Below are 16,852 nucleotides of genomic sequence, written 5' to 3'. Positions count from 1 at the left end.
AATCAAGAGCGTCTCACGGGTCCACAAGAGACAAGCAAAACACATCACGACCCAAAACAATCAATGCCATTCAGAGATGTTCACAGGATGTACTCAAGGCTAAGGAAAGTATTACTTTGAAATGTCCTCTATATGTATATAACAAACACCAAGCAGAGAGTTACTGCAGGCGACCAAACATGGAATAATAGAATTCACTCTAATGTGACATTTGATACAGAGCTTTCACAATTTTCTTATTTTCAGCTCATAGTACAACACACACGCACATTATAGGACACTGTCATTAATTTGCATGTTGGGAAGTCTGACACCAAACGCTGATGGCCTGTCTCCCGGAGTGTATAAGTAGCTCCCTCAGTGACAGAGTCCCTCCCCGCTGGAGAAAGAGCCGAAAATTACAGAGAACTAAAAGAGACAGCTGTGTCAGACGCGCCCAAACACACACACACACACACACACACACTCTCTAATAAAGGCGCTACACTCGAAACCAGTGTAAACAGCAATCGGCCATTTTAAGACATACTATACTGTATTTTCTGCAGTTGTGTAGCTTATGCTATGCTGAAGTTAATCAAGTCAACATGTAATAACATTCACAACCCAGTTTACTTCCGCAATGTGATGCAATTCAGAGAGAAGACAGGCTAAAACAAGATGCAAAAACTGTAGGTCCCAATTTGCGTAATTATGCACTATTCTATTCTTCACACTGAAGATTCTGAAAACAAGAAGTGCACTTTAAATACCCAGTTGATGCACTTAATTAAAAGTGTGGAATGTTGGAGACTTCATGCACTCGACTGTCGCAGCTTTAATTATAAAATTCATATACTACACCAGGGCTTTTCAATCTTTTAGAATATGATGAAAAATACGATGATTCGTATGGGAGGGACCCCCATCCTAATATTTAAAAGATAGCTGAATATTTTTTTTTATGTAAAAAGACCCAATTAATACTGTAAAAAAATATATATATTACAAATGTGTAGAGTATTTAGTTTCTATTAGCATACTTCATTGCGTTTTTAACTAAGATGTATTTTTTTATTAAATTTTTTTTTTAAATCAAAGTATGAATATAGGCCTATTATTTATTTATTTAAATAAAATTTCATTTATTTTAAATCAATTTTTTTATATAATCTTATTTTTATTATAATCTATATTTTCTTATATTTTTTTTATTAAATTTTATTTATTTCAATCAAATGTATTAATTTATTATTAATTTTACTTAAAATTGTATTTATTTAATATTTTTTTATTTAAAAAATTTTTTTTTAGTTAATTGGATCAATCTTATTTTTATTGATTTATTTAAAAAAAAAAAAATAATACTGCTTTTTCTCTTAATTTTTCCACGGACCCCCAGAACTCCCTTGTGGCCCCCTAGGGGTCCCCGGACCCCAGTTTGAAAACCACTGCACTACACGGATGAGTACAAAGTGTAAAAGTGCATAGTTTATAAGTGAACAGTGTATAATGCATCATTTGGGACACAACTTGAGTCGTTCTCCTGCTGTTCATGACTCACAGCGATGCCTTCTGGGATTATGACAATATTCTATTTAAATACAACACTTGCATTTCTAGTTTACATTTAAGAACATAAATGCTTTAATGAAAACAGGCTAGATTATGGAGATACAAGGACTTTTTATACCACATACCGATTCACAGATTCATTTAGTTTGGACAATACAAACTAGTTCAGCCATTTAAGTTGCAAATTGCAAAAAAAGTTGTAACTGAAATAAAAATAGTAATAAAAAAGTTGAAGTACTAAAATTAGTAAAACTGAAAAAAGCTGCAAATCACTGTTGCACGTCCACTAACCACATATCACCTACATCTGGTTACGAGACAATTATAGAGCAAGTTATGAATGAAAAGTAGAGGATGTTACACAACACGCTTTTTTCACAACATAAAGAGACAAAAAATGAGTAAGCAATAACTAAATGTTGACTTACCTAATTGGCGTGTTGAAACAGATGATGTCGGGGAACATAGAGGAGAAAGAAATAAAAAGAGCATCACTTATGACTGTACTGCACTTTGTATACATGCATGAATGGACAAGGGTGGTACATATTCACACTAAAAAAGTGCCAGAAGAGAAATGGGTGGTGGAAACCGAGAGATAAGATTGTCACTGTTAGGTGTCACCAATGGTAGTACGAGAAACAATCACAACAGCAGAGTGGAGATGCAAAAATTGTGAGGGAACAACGACACCTCCTCGAATAACTGCAAACCGAAGCGTTTTGATTAGTATAGACCCTGGATCACAAGGTTAATTGGGAGGGGAGGGGGGGGGGGGATTCTTGTTTGCACAAAGTCGGTCATTCATTGTGGAAGAAACACCCAAGCAAAACCAAGCCAACCCGCTTTAAACGAACCCTAACCATTGAGTCCAGCTGACGGGGTGACATGTTAGTTATTGGGGTGTGCAGTTTAATCACTCAAGCCCAGGCTTGGAATCCACACAGCCATGCATTAAGTGGATCCACTTCCCAAAACGTCCACAACAAACCTTCCAATGTGAAGGGCAGTCCGCCGGCTTGCTCCCGAGGTTCTGCAAAACTAGGGAAGAATGGCGGAGCAGACGGATTCAAACCGGAAATCTGTGGAGACGGCAACTTTGCATCAGGGGAAGTTGGACTTTTTGATGAAGATGAACTGGACTTCTTGCCTTGTTTGGGTTTTGGCTCCTTTGGGGATTTGCTCTTTGGTGAAGGAACTGGGGCTTGGGACTCAAATGCAACATCTTCCAGATCAAAAGGTTGATTGTGGTTATTAAGAGACCACGCAGGTCCAGATGGAGAAAATGGAGGCGCTGAGATTAGCGCTTCCATCGGTGGTACAAAACAAGTGCTTCCAGGGGTGGAGGTTTGCGGTTCCTTCACTGGTGAGTCTTGGGTGGCCATGGAAGAGGTGTAGGGGTGTTCTTGTCCAAACATCGCCTCCTCAAAAGGTCCTCCAGGAGAAGGTTGAGCATCATTGAGAAGAGAATCAGCTTTTCCCAGAGGTGATGGAAGGGTGAAATCATCTTCCGTGTCCATGATTACATCATGGAATCCAGATGACGTGGATAAGGAGCGTTGATCGGGGGCTCGACCGGGAGACTTCGGGGAGATCATTGCGGGAGTTGTGGATGGTGGGGAAGTAGCTGTGAGAGACAGAAGATCTTGGGTAAGAGACAGAGGAATGAGACTCCCATCAGTATAGTCATCGGAAAACGACACTAGATCGCCGTCAACTCCAAGGGGTGATTGGGCAAAATCAGTTGTGAACTCTTGCGGCACGGAGGCCGAAGCAGGGACGAAGGGTTCGGCATGGATCGCCCATTCCTCGGGTATCTTCTTTCGGCTTTTCGGCTTCTTGGCTCTCCCACCAATGCGCCCGACGTCTTCCCAACCTACATCTTCTTTGGATTGATGGACGATCTCGGATAAAGCACTTTCGCTTTGCATTTCCGCATGAAAGTCGTAAACCTCGTCCCTGGGTCTCCGTTTTTTCTTCTTCTTTTCCTTCTTACGGTCAGACCCTTCGGCTTCCCTCTCCTCGACATCTCCCACGCTTCCATCTCTCGGGGACCACTGAGGATCGGTCGCGTCACTCGGGCTTTCTACCAGGTGACTTGTGTGGCGACTGATAATGGTGGAAACGCTGGGTGTGAAGGGCAGGTCAGAAGGAATGCCGGCCTCACCGGACCAGTGATCACCAAAGACACCTCATATACAGAGAAGAAAGCAAATTAGAGAAGCACTAACTCCCTCTTTCGCTCTCTCACACATGCACAAAGGCATTCGCTAACTTCTCAATCACCCCTTAATCTCCCAGATGATATTCCCAACAACCTGTGAGGATCTAAATCAGATAATTTAACCATCTTTTGAGATAGTTGCAGCCCTGGATGCTGACTGGTCTGAAATACACAATATAGTCAAAACTAGTACATGAAACCTTATTTAACTTGTATAATAAAGCAGTTCATTAAAGGACGTGACATGAAAAGGTAAAATAAATTTCATAGCATTTTTCAAAATTAAGGTGCTGAAACTTTCACATTAAGATAAAGAAACTGTAACTGATGTAATATATTGATGAAGCATGTAAACAGTTAAAATAAAATATCTAAAAATACTTTTATCCCACAATAATCTGCTTGAGAATCAACACAATGAAATTACTTTTATAGATTGTATCTTGAATATCGATGCAGTTTGTTTAAAAATGAAGTTTAAAAATCTGCCAGTGTAGTAATATTATTCAAAATACAATCTAAGAAAGCAAATCTTATTAATCTTAAGCAATGTAAAATATTGTTTGAATTATTATTTTTTTTAGATGTTTTTACTGAGTTTTTTGTTCCTCCTTTTTTGCAGAAGATGTGCACAAAGCAGACTGAGCAACTGAGGTCAAGCATGACTTATTTGTGTGCAAGGTCTGATTTTCTTTATAAGAAATAACAAGCAGAAATAATGATTTGTGGGGCAAATCTCATTTGGGGGGGATTTGTGAGACGACTCCTCGTACACTAAATGACTGGACGCTAGATGACATGCCTGACTGACCAAGATATCTTTGTCTTGGAAGATAAGGTCTATAACCTAAGGTGTTTTGTGTGAGACGGATAAAAACATTACATTTGCTAATAAAATATTCTTATGTCACCATCAAATCGAGTCAGCATTTTTCCAACTGGGTGATTTAACGATCAAGCACATGATGACTGACTCGTGCATGAGTTAACATGACTCTACAAGTCTGACTTTCCATCTGGTAGGTGTGTAAGACTGTTTGCACATCAACAACCATCCATGAGCATCAAACCAGGCAGAATATCATTCTGGAGCTTGATTTTTACCAGCGAGGTGAATCGAGGTCTCAGCTGCACTGTACTAACCCTATACAGCTGAGGAACCCTTAAAGGCCCCTGGGATACCAGAAGCGATGGGTTTGACTAGCTTTGGCAACCGATAGTGTAACTCCGCCTTGCACTAGTTATAGTGCCCCCTAGTGGGCAGCAATAGTTTTAATTACTAATGGATTAGAAATTTGCTCCACAGGGGCTCCTGCAGGAATCCCATAATCCCTAATACAAAACACATGGGAAGTACATGAGGGAAATTGACTACATATTAAGGGCATGAGCAGCATTTAAAGATGATTAATCTGATGCGTCAAGCTATATATATAGATATATACAGTACTGCCTCATAGAAAGATACTCTAACATTGAAAAATGCTGATATTTGTGCAGTTCTGTGCACATACCTGCAGATGTGTCCAGTGGGCTCTTGGGTGTCGTGGCTGCCAGGGGTTCAGCCGGTGTTTTGGGGGGTTCAGCCGGTGTTTTGAGGGGTTCAGCCGGTGTTTTGGGGGGTTCGGCCGGTGTTTTGGGGGGTTCGGATGGTATTTTGGGGGGTTCGGATGGTGTTTTGGGGGCTTCGGCTGGTATTTTGGGGGGTTCGGATGGTGTTTTGGGGGCTTCGGCTGGTATTTTGGGGGGTTCGGATGGTATTTTGGGGGCTTCGGCTGGTATTTTGGGGGGTTCAGGGGCCTGAGCATCTGGTGAACCCTGTGGTTCGGCCACACCAGACGGTCTTTCTGTCTGGAGAGGAGCAGCACCTGTGATCACCGCAGACATTGTGCTAGGCTGAGAGAAACCTATGGAAAATTACAGAAATTAGGAGAAAAAGTCAAATACATGACATATTTATTTAAATACACCATGTACTTGTGGTTTTAAACTATTGATTTTCTAGAATGTGAGGTTTTGATATATAAGTTGAATAATAATGATGATGATAATAATAATCTAATATTAGCAGTAGTAATATAGTATTAGTATTTATAATAATTATTAATAAAGAATAATATTTTATTACTTGTAGTAGATGGATTTTAATTTATTATTTAAATAACATATACTACTGCTAATAATAATAAATTAAGATTACACTATTAAAACATATTCAACTTATTAAATAAATTATTAATAAAATACTTGACAGCTATATATTTCTCCCCTATTAGAGTAATGAGAGCTGTCATGGAAAATGTACTTATTTGTTATGAAAAATAATATTACAATTAGAGCTGTGCAGTTATGGATAAAATAAGAATAACCATTTTTTTAGTTTCAAACAATGATTACAATTCTCCCACAACTCTGAATAGACAACTAAATCAAATAACATGTAATTTACTAGAGGTTCTGACAAAATGTTAATTGCTGCAGTCTATTTAAAAATGTTTAATTAATCTGAATGAATTATATATATATATATATAAAAAGATTGAATGAATGATTCAATGACTCAAAGATTTGACTAGTTTCATTACTGGATGAATCAGCGTTTTTGAACGAATCTCTTGAATGAATGATTCAAAGACATATGATGACATAATGAATGATTCATCGCCACCTACTGGTGTAACAATGTAATCGAGTCAATCGTTATTTGAAGCGCCAAGTTACTTTCAAAAGGTGATCGCTACCACAGACATCAGTGTTTATATTCGAACTATAAACTTTTATCCCAGTACTTCTGTTAATATGAAAATTTGTAATAGAAAAAATGAAACTGTGTGGTTAAAAAGAAAGTTAAGCTGTTTTGACACAGATTTGAATGTTCGTTAAAGGTTTAACAGACACAGGCGAATAGCTGTCATTTAGGAATGAGATCATGTGGAACATTTTCTGTTCTGGAATCTTCCACAGAAGATATATGTACATGCTTTAATATTTAGATCACGTCTATTATTGATTGCTATCAGGATGCGAGAGAGTTTCAACCAGTATAACAAAAAGAGTTTGCCAACACTACATTCAATGAAACCTTTTATGCTTCATTTAGACCAGTTTCTTAAGATTCCCCTGTGATTTCAACTGTTTTCACTATCAGCTGAGATGTGGATGCATCTGTAACTCACTGTCTATGATATATGCATGTATAAACATGCATGTTTATCAGATCAGAAACGTGCTTGTTCTTGTATCACATCAGGTATGACAGAAACAGAGTGAGGTATGTGCCAGGTGGTGAAATCCACCGTTAGACACGATCAGTGTCGCATCTGAGCTGAATTCTGATGCGAGCGTGACTCAGTGTCTCCCAAGAGCCCCTTTAAACCAGCGCTAATATCAGCTATTGTCTTTCTAGGGAAAAACAGGGCTGTTCATTTACCCCACTAATGAATTCAAGCTCATTATCATTACTACCATTACTTCTAATGCGGCCCATTAGAGTGCAGGATAAAAGCTCCAGGTTATATCGAATCAAATCTCTATTTCTCAGCATGGCCAGAGATGGAGTTTCTGTCTGTGACTTTCAACATGATGTTGCCACACAATGACGCCGTGAACTTATTAAAGTTTCCTAACCAATAAAACTAGTAGGACTGTAGATGTGTATCACATTCAAAACAGGAATCACAGCAGCAGAAGATCTTTATTAAACGAGGTCAGGGGTAATTAGAGGTGTTGTTTTGCCGGACGCATCATTTTAGTAAACCTAATTAATGGCCGGAGAGAGATTCAACACGATGACACTGAACAAATAAAAGCGTATAATTAACGAGCGGCCCGGCCTCAAGCAGAAAGCACTGAAAAAGCAGCTAAATCACATTAGAATAATGATTTTCAAAGCTCTATATATACACATCCCCAACTCAATTAGTAAAGATGCAGTCGAAGTATTTGCTATTTGTTGTTTTATAGTGTTATATGAATATATATGAAACTTTTGCATCTTTTTTAAAAGCTTAATTCTGGATGTTATTCCATTATACGGACGAGCCCAAGTGGATTTTTTTTTATCTTTTTTTTTTTTTATTCTTTTGTGGTATATAATGGAAAGTAGGGCATACGGCAATAGAACAACACCATGGAAAGTAAATAATGACTTAAAAAGCTTCACACTTTTTCCAGCACTTCAAAGCTCTAAATACTACCCAAACTTAAATGTTATTTTTTAATGCGATCCCCAGAAATATTTTTTGTTCATTCTTCAAAGATTGTCCCCATTTGTAAAACTAAAAGTTGCAAGATGTTGGCAGAGGAGCACCTATTGGCTTATTAGCCATTTTCACTCCAGAATATGTTTTTTTTTACAAGTTTTGCTTTTGAATTTATATTTAGACATTATGAAATCAAGATTATAAAATATCAAATCATCAAGAAATAAAATTTTGTCAAAGTTTGGCACTTTTTTCGTACTGAAGTCAGTCCAGCATGATACTATAGAAGAACAATGGTATATTTAATACGAGTAGAATATTTATAGGGAATATTTTTTCCTGACAAAAATTGGGTTTTTGCATAAAAAAAGTTATTTTTTTCTGCTTCTCAACTCAAGCTCAACACATATCTCTCAAATATGCATTTCCAATAAATAAACTAGGGCTGTCAAAAGATTAATCGCGATTAATCGCATCCAAAATAAAAGTTTGTGTTTACATTATATATGTGTGTGTACTGTGTATAATTAAATTTGTATATATAAATACACACACATGCATGTATATATTTAAGAAAAATGTGTTATTTATATATATATATAAAAAAATATATTTATATATAATATAAACTATATAAATATATATACAGTATATGTATGCAAATATTTCTTAAATATATACATGCATGTGTGTGTATTTATATATACAAAATAATTATACACAGTACACACACATATATAATTAAAAACAAACTTTTATTTTGGATGCGATTAATCGCGATTAATCTTTTGACAGCCCTAAAATAAACGTAATATTTATTAGTAATTTTAGGATTTAATTACCTTTATGATTAAAAATTCACACAGCACAACCAAATCAGGTAAGTTCTACAGATGTTTTTTTAGATGAGTTTATAAAACAATTCCCGGAAAATTACAAACTATGATTATGACTGTATGATTATTCAGTTTTTTGTCTCTCATTATGAAGTGAGGTCAATGGAGGTGGTCACCTGAGAACGGTCCCATCGGGCTTCTGTCCATCATCTGTGGAGGGCTTGACTGTGAGCCCCACTGATCGGCAAAACCAGACATCGCGCCTAGAAAACAACGGAGAGAGAGAGAAGATAAACAACAGGGCGGGTCGGACAAGTGTGCAGATGCTGAGCTGCATTTCAATGAGAGGAGAAAAGTGACGAGTGTTTTGTAAGAGGCTTTACAGAGGGACAGAAAACAAGCTGTCACAATCAGCTGATGTAAATGTTCATGTGTCGTTTATCAAAAGCTCACAGCAACTGCAATGACACATCACATTATAAACAAGCTTAAACAGCGTCTGTGCTGCAGTCTTGAACGACTGACTTTACTAATAGATCAGACTCACCATTTTCATACCTACATTATAAAACGGGTGAACAAAATGACCAGAGCATGAGACCCCTAGCAACCAACCAGAGCACCCTGTATAGTAAATATACACCCTAAATATGATTTTAGTAAGAAATAGTATCAGTATGATATAATGAGCACTTCTGAGGAAGAACTGAACACCGGATTCACCAACGTTTGCGAGCTTAATGTCATCAAAAGGGTTTTATTCGAGGCCATTAGAAGGAAAACTAAATGAAACATGCCCATTAAGTAACATGCAATTTGTACTAGGTCACATATTATTGCTGTATACTTTATTTCACAAGCTAAAACCAGCCTTAAAATGTTCCATAAACCCAAAACGAACTTTTTTTGGCCAGTTTACATCAGTCTCTTGCTGTCTAAGTGGGCGAAATCTTCTGCATTGTGAACTAAACCTTATATTAAGTAACTAAGTAGAGCCGAAACTGAACTCACCTGATAGTAAGTCTGTCCCAAACGTCTGCTGGTCAGTCTGATGTGGCCGTGTCTCGTTCCACGACGTCAGCGGATTCACGGTGCCTGTAATACAGACAGATAATGATATTTCTGCTGATTAAAGACTGTAAATCCGTGCCCTCAACTCACCTGCCCCATTTCAAACACACAACACAGACTCATGCATCACACGCAGAGTTAGCGTCTCTGACTGGCACGCTGTGAGCTCATGGTCCCGACTGGATGATCCGAAGTGGTGGTTCTGGACGAGACACCCTGCCATAAACCCAGAGGCTCAGAGCGGGTGACGCTGAAAAGACGTGACAGGACCGAAGCAAAGTCACAGCGGCACTGTGGGCAACGCGGACCCGACCGGACCTCCGGGTGCGACGTGGTCCAGGGGTTAGAGAGGGTTCAGTGCGGTTCGGTTCACTCACACACTGTCTGTGCTCTACAGCGAAAATCAAGTCTCTTGTGTGAGATTTGCCTCAATATCAGTACGGATGATATGAGGCATTGAATCTGTATCTTAAATCTTTTCCCCACCAGCGTTTTTTGGAAAAGTTTGCAGCCACTGCCATCATTTTTGAGCATTTTCAACAACAAAAAAATCATGCATGGTCACCAGAATATTTTTTTTATGAATAACTGAACATGCAATATATATATATATATATATATATATATATATATATATATATATATATATATATATATCTCTCTCAAAAGAAAGAACAGCGCTTCTGCTTTTAAACAACATCAAATGTATTCTAGCGTTATGCATTCCTTTTTTTTTAATCAACACTTGAATATGGGTAAGTTTCATTAAAAAAAGCAACATTTTGAGCAAAAAGCTGATAAATCGTGTTTTTGTCAAAGACTTTGCCTGGATGGGATTCAGAATGATGATGTAAACACAGATGGAGAGGAGGGTTCAGTTCGGTTCACACACTGTCTGTGCTCTCGAGCGAACATCAAGTCAGTCATGAGGCAAATCTCACACAAGCCACAATATCAGTACGGATGATATGAGGCATTGAATCTGTATTTTAACTCTTTCCCCGCCACCAGCTTTTATTGAATAAGTTTGCAGCCAGCGCCAGCATTCTTGATCATTTTCATCAAAATTTCATACATGGCCCCCAGAATATTTTTTGTTTGAATAACTGAACATGCAATATATCAAAAGAACAGCGCTTCTGCTTTTAAACAAACAAACAAACAAAAAAAGTTTTATTCTAGCGGTATTTTTTTAAATCAACACTTGAATATGGGTAAGTTTCATTTAAAAAAAAAGCAACATTTTGAGCAAAAAGCTGAGAAATCGTGTTTTTGTCAAAGACTACGTCTGGATGGGTTTCAGGACGATGATCTAAACACCGATGGAGTCGATCGAGTCCATCAACACCCCAAAGCTTCACAGTCCTAAAGCTCGTCCCGGGTCCACATTTCAGTTTCCTGACATTTATATGAGCCTGATTTCCACGCCGAGGAAATACATAAAGCAAATTTGTCTGTGAAGGCTTTATATAAATACAATATTCACACTGAAACTAATGATGCCACTCAGTGTGTGTGACCGCAGTCACTCCAGCCGACGGTGACGTCACACACATAACCTCTATATATAGGCTAAGTGTTTAGATAAGGTCAGATGTCCAGATATCGGATATGGATCAGATCTAAAACCACATTTGGAAGTGGCTCAGAAGGGATGTGAAAAAATCTGATTTTATGACCCAAAAATGAAAGTTCTGTCGTTCATTTATCCATCCTCATGTTCTTTCCAAACCAGTACAAGTTTTCTGTACTTCATGAAATGCAGAGAAACAGATGTTTAACTGAATGTTTATGCTGCTAATTTCACTACACAAAGGCATACAGTGACATGGGGACTTAAACATTATTATCCCCCAATTAAATTCATACTTTTATTCCACAAAAATGCATTAAATTGACCAAAAGAACAGTTTTTATGTTACAAGTCCAGAGTTTGAGCCTGTATCGTTCTGATATATTTTTGTGGACAGTGACTCTGTCTCTCGTCCCGTTTCTGTGTCTGGTCCGCACAGACCACGTCTATTTTTACGAGGACGCAGGGAGCAAACGATCCGCATCTCATCTCACATCTGTGTGTGTGTGTGTGTGTGACCTCACATCCGTGTCTTCCACCGGATCTTATTTATATCATTCACGTCACCTGCGGACAAATGCACCAAATGACTCAAAGCGCTGATAGAGGGATCCGTGTCCGCATTTAATACTGTGATGTTACTGTCGTGTGGGGTTAGAATGGTTGCATTATGCCATATAGATTAAGATTCACAAACAAATGTAAAGAGATTCACAAAAATGGTTAAAATGAGATTTGCAAATATATCCCCTCACGCATCTGTGGATTGTGACACATACTGTAGGACTGTGGCCAGGAAAACACAACTCTGATAATGATGCATTAAAAGGTTCATGTTCTTCATTTTAATAGCATTGATTTATTTCCCCCTTCATTAATCATGACTGACAAGGTGTTTTTCACCAGAAACTGTTTTGTATCTCTTTCTGACCCTTAACAGGGATGTGCAAAATAAGCCAGAACTAATTAATATGAAGTTGGTCTTAAGGAGGACATCATTACGCTGGTTTAAGGTCATGTTTACTCGACACGGATCAGATCCGATGGATGTAAAGCGCAACCCTAAGACAGGATATCTGACCGATATTCATCAAATATCAGACTAGACAATCACATTTTACTGCATGAAACTATTATTCTTCAAAAAGATGAAGAGCTACAGATTATGCATAATAAAGGGAACATTGCTCTCAGCAGGACGAGCGAGTCGTCTTAAACTATAGTTGAAATCGAGGTTCTGTCAGCAGCGCGCTAATACACTCCTCACGCCACCAGAGACACACACACAACATGAAGCTGAAGGGGGGGGGGACTGAAAGAAGAGGAAGATGATGAATAACAAAAACAACAAAGACAAGAAGAGGAAAAAGGAAGAACAACAAAAAAATAACAAAAACAAGATGATGATAAGGAAGTATATGACAAGGAAGAGGAAGAAGATGAAGAAAATATCAATAGCAGAAAAAAAAAGAAGAAAAAAACAAAAAACAAGATGAGGAAGAAGATGAAGAGGAAGATGAGGAAGAGGAGAAGAAAAAAAAACAAGAGGAGGAAGAGGAAGATGAAGAAGAGGAAGATGAGGAAGAGGAGAATTAAAAAGAAGGAAAAAACTAAAAACAAGATGAGGAAGAGGACAAAAATGAAGAAGAGGAAGAGGAAGAAGAAGAACAAAAAAGAGGAAGAACAAAAAACTAAAAACAAGATGATGATGAGGAAGTATATGACAAGGAAGAAGAAGATGACAAAGAATAACAAAAATAACAAAAACAAAGCAGAAGCAGATGAGGAAGATGAGAAAAAAGAGGAAAAGGACAAGAAGAAAACGAGGAAGAAGAAAACGAGGAAAGGTAAGAAATATGATAAGGAGGAGGAGGAGAAAGAGGAACAATAACAACAACAGAAACAAGATGAAGAATATGATGAAGAACAACAACCATGACAAAATCAAGAGCGGGAGGAAGAGGAAGAGGAAGAGGACGGAGGGAAATCCTGTTTTCATGATCTGTCAAATATGGAAGAAACACAGTTTGACTTGAACAGAGCGAGGAGAGTAAACAGGGTAAAGATGAAGAGGAAGACGAGGAGTGTGTGTCCTCAGACTGACCCCGGTAAACAGAGTGAAGATGAAGACGAAGACGAGGAGTGTGTGTTCTCAGACTGACCCCGGTAAACAGGGTGAAGACGAAGACGAGGAGTGTGTGTTCTCCACGACTCCACCACAGGAGATCTGCTGATCTGTTCTACGCTCATCCTCAGGATTAGAGCGCTTATGTAATGCTAACGGCTTACAAATGATTCAAAACACATCACAAATCTCTAAAAGACCAATCCTAAGAATGAGAACGCAGGGAAAAGCACCTCTGCAGACAAGGATTATGGGAAACGCTCCTTCATCAGCACAGAAACATCCTCAAAACTGACCTCAGTTCAGATTAGACTCAACAAAACCCACTAATGCAGAATTAAGAGCAGAGAGACGAGACGAGAGCGAGACGAGAGCCACAGATGAAGAGCTTTACACATTACAGGAGCAGGGTCAGCAAACGGACAGAACACACACACTAAAGCCACAGTTCACCCAAAACTGAAACAGTTCTAACGTTGATCCAAACCTGTATGAGTTTCTTTCTTTTCAACACAAACGAAGATGGAGTGAAGAATACAGGTGTTCGAACCCACTTTCACAGTATGGAGAGAAAAAATACTATGGAAGTCAATGGGGTCCAATCCACCATCTGATTACGATTTCTTCAAAAGCTCTTCTTTAGTGTTCAGCAGAAGAAAGAAACACACACAGGTTTGGACAACTTGAGGGAGAGGAAATGATGACTGAATATTGTAAACATATAATATAATACTATAATATATACACACTATCGTTCAAAAGTTTGGGAGTCAGACATTTTTTCTTTTTTTTAATGATGAATGTTTGCACTTATTTAATCAGTAATCACTCTCTGCTAAAAAAAAATGGCAACACTTTATTTTACAGTGTCCTTGTTGCATATGTTACATGTACTTACCATAGTAATAACAGTAAATTATGCATAATTACATGCAACTAACCCTCAACCAAACCCTAATCCTACCCTAACCCTATAGTAAGTACATGTAGTTAATTATTATTATTCAGTACTTAAATATATAATTACACTAACAATGACACCTTAAAATAAGGGGTTACACTTTATTTAAGGTGTCTTTGTTACACTGTGACTATATATTTAAGTACTGAGTAAAATTAAGCAACTACATGTACTTACTATAGAGTTAGGAATAGGGTTTGGTTAAGGGGTTAGTTGCATGTAATTATGCATAATTAATAGTTATTACTATATTACTAACCCTAACTACATGTAACACGTGTAACAATGACACTAAAATAAAGTGTTACCAAATAAAGTGTAACCAAAAAATATTATTCATATAATTTATATTATATTTTTCATACATTTATATTTTTAAAGTAATACTACACATTACAAAATATAATAAAAAACAATAATATATACAGGCACTGCCATTTAAAAAGTTTAAGGTCATGCATTTATTTGATCAAAAGTTCTAGTAAAATTTCGATTAAATGAACTTTCTATTCATCAAAGAATCCTGGAAAATAAAACATATCACCGTTTCCACAAAAACTTGAACTGTTTTCAACACTGATAATAATCATAAATGAGCATCAAATCCTCATATTAGAGTGATTTCTGAAGGATCATGTGACACTGAAGACTGGAGTAATGATGCTGGGAAAATAAATCTTCCTGATATACAGATAACACTGCAATGCCTGCATTACATCCAACGAACAAAACATTAAAGTGTGTTTGTAAGCGAGAGCTTCTGGGTGTGTGTCGGCCACAGCTGGACCAGAGTCGACTCAAGAGAGGCTCTGGATCTCAGGAGGATCAGGAACACATCGACTCGCATCTGCTGCCCTAAAACACACTCAAGTAGGCCAGGCCGACCCATATAGAGCTCCCGCAGGACACACTGCGCACACACACACACGTCGATACTCCAGTCACGCCATCGCAATGACGGAGAGCAAAACGAACTCAAAGAAAAGTTCATCTCTGTAAATACAGATGTGAGTCAACTTAAAGGGGTGGTGTAATGCCCTTTTCACAAGATGTAAAATAAGTCTCTGATGTCCCCAGAGTGTGTGTGTGAAGTTTTAGCTCAAAATACCTCACAGATATTTTTACATAGCATGTTAAAATTGTCACTTTTTGTCCTTTTACCTCACACACACATCCACTTAAAATTTCAACAACTTTTAGCCTTTTATGTTCAAACCGGAGTCAGACAATGATGGAGAGACTCGAGAAGAAGTGACAACATGTAGAAGCAACAGGACATTTCTGAATGATTAGTTGATGATTTTAGATTTGTGTTTGTGTGTAGTTATCTTCTAGTCATTGATTAGACTAGTCTTGATAATCTATAAATCGTGTTCAGGGGGCGGGGTTTATGTAAATTCTATGGTTTGTGATGTCACTAACCCGGGAGGAATGTGGTGTAGTTTCTACCAGCCGTTTGTTGCAGTCCTTAAAGGGGGGGTGAAATGCTCATTTTCCCTCAATCTCCTGTTAATCTTGAGTACCTATAGAGTAGTATTGCATCCTTCATATCTCCAAAAAGTCTTTAGTTTTATTATATTTATAAAAGAAAGATAGGCTGTACCGAGTCTTTCCGGAAAAAAAACGAGCGGCTGGGGGCGGGCCGTGTGGGCGGAGTTAAAGCTGTGCTAACGCGCCGAGCTAACAACACACAGAGACATTTGTTCAACAGTTTTACTCACCGTCCGGTTCCAACGCACGACCGCGAACCTTTATCATTGTGACTGCTCGATCCTTAAGCATTAGACGATCTGCAAATCCGTCGATCTGGGCTTTGTTTATAAAACAATCATCGTCGAAATGCAGGGAACAAACAGTCTTGCACAACTCCGTTTATGCTCAGGAAAAACAAACTCCATCCACGGGTTCCTTAACGCTGGGAATCTTTGGGAATCTGTGCAGGGTTGTCTTGCCCTGGCAACCAAAAACACACTTCTTTGGTGACATTGACTTCCCTAAAGCCGAGCAGAGCGCTTTGATGAGGCACTGCTTTCGCTCTCTCGCTCTGGTCTACGAGTGCGCGCGCGCCCGCGCTATTCATGGAGAAGTGCCCTTAGGACCCATATAAGGAAATTCCGCCCCAGCTGACGTCACGAAGACCCATACTCGAAAAAAACTTTCCAAAACTTGTGACAAACCGGAAGGACAATTTTTGGCACAGAAATACTCCTTCAAACGTACAATTTAATTTTTGAAACTTTGTCCATGTTTAGCATGGGAATCCAACTCTTTAACAGTGTAAAAAACTCAGTATGCATGAAATAGCA

General features: G+C 38.2%; 1 protein-coding gene across 15 annotated transcripts in view; it reads right to left on the bottom strand.

The window, feature by feature from the left end:
- The window catches only part of LOC307153163 (uncharacterized protein), an 81,744-nt gene that overhangs the window by 35,612 nt on the left and 29,280 nt on the right, over positions 1-16,852 (bottom strand). For 12 of the 15 annotated variants that reach the window (XM_079862370.1, XM_079862365.1, XM_079862362.1 and 9 more), the window contains 4 exons: positions 9,828-9,911; positions 8,993-9,079; positions 5,293-5,685; positions 2,546-3,745 (listed from right to left, as the gene is read on the bottom strand). In XM_079862370.1, coding sequence (XP_079718496.1) covers positions 2,546-3,745; positions 5,293-5,685; positions 8,993-9,079; positions 9,828-9,911 — 1,764 coding nt within the window. The remainder of the gene's footprint in view (positions 1-2,545; positions 3,746-5,292; positions 5,686-8,992; positions 9,080-9,827; positions 9,912-16,852) is intronic. The other 3 variants (XM_079862367.1, XM_079862366.1, XM_079862368.1) reach the window with 1 other exon arrangement.

The sequence above is a fragment of the Squalius cephalus genome, assembly GCF_949319135.1.
Source record: "Squalius cephalus genome assembly, chromosome: 25".
NCBI lineage: Eukaryota > Metazoa > Chordata > Actinopteri > Cypriniformes > Leuciscidae > Squalius > Squalius cephalus.
The sequence above is the reverse complement of the archived record's forward strand: the minus strand, read 5'-3'. Positions and strand labels throughout refer to the sequence as shown.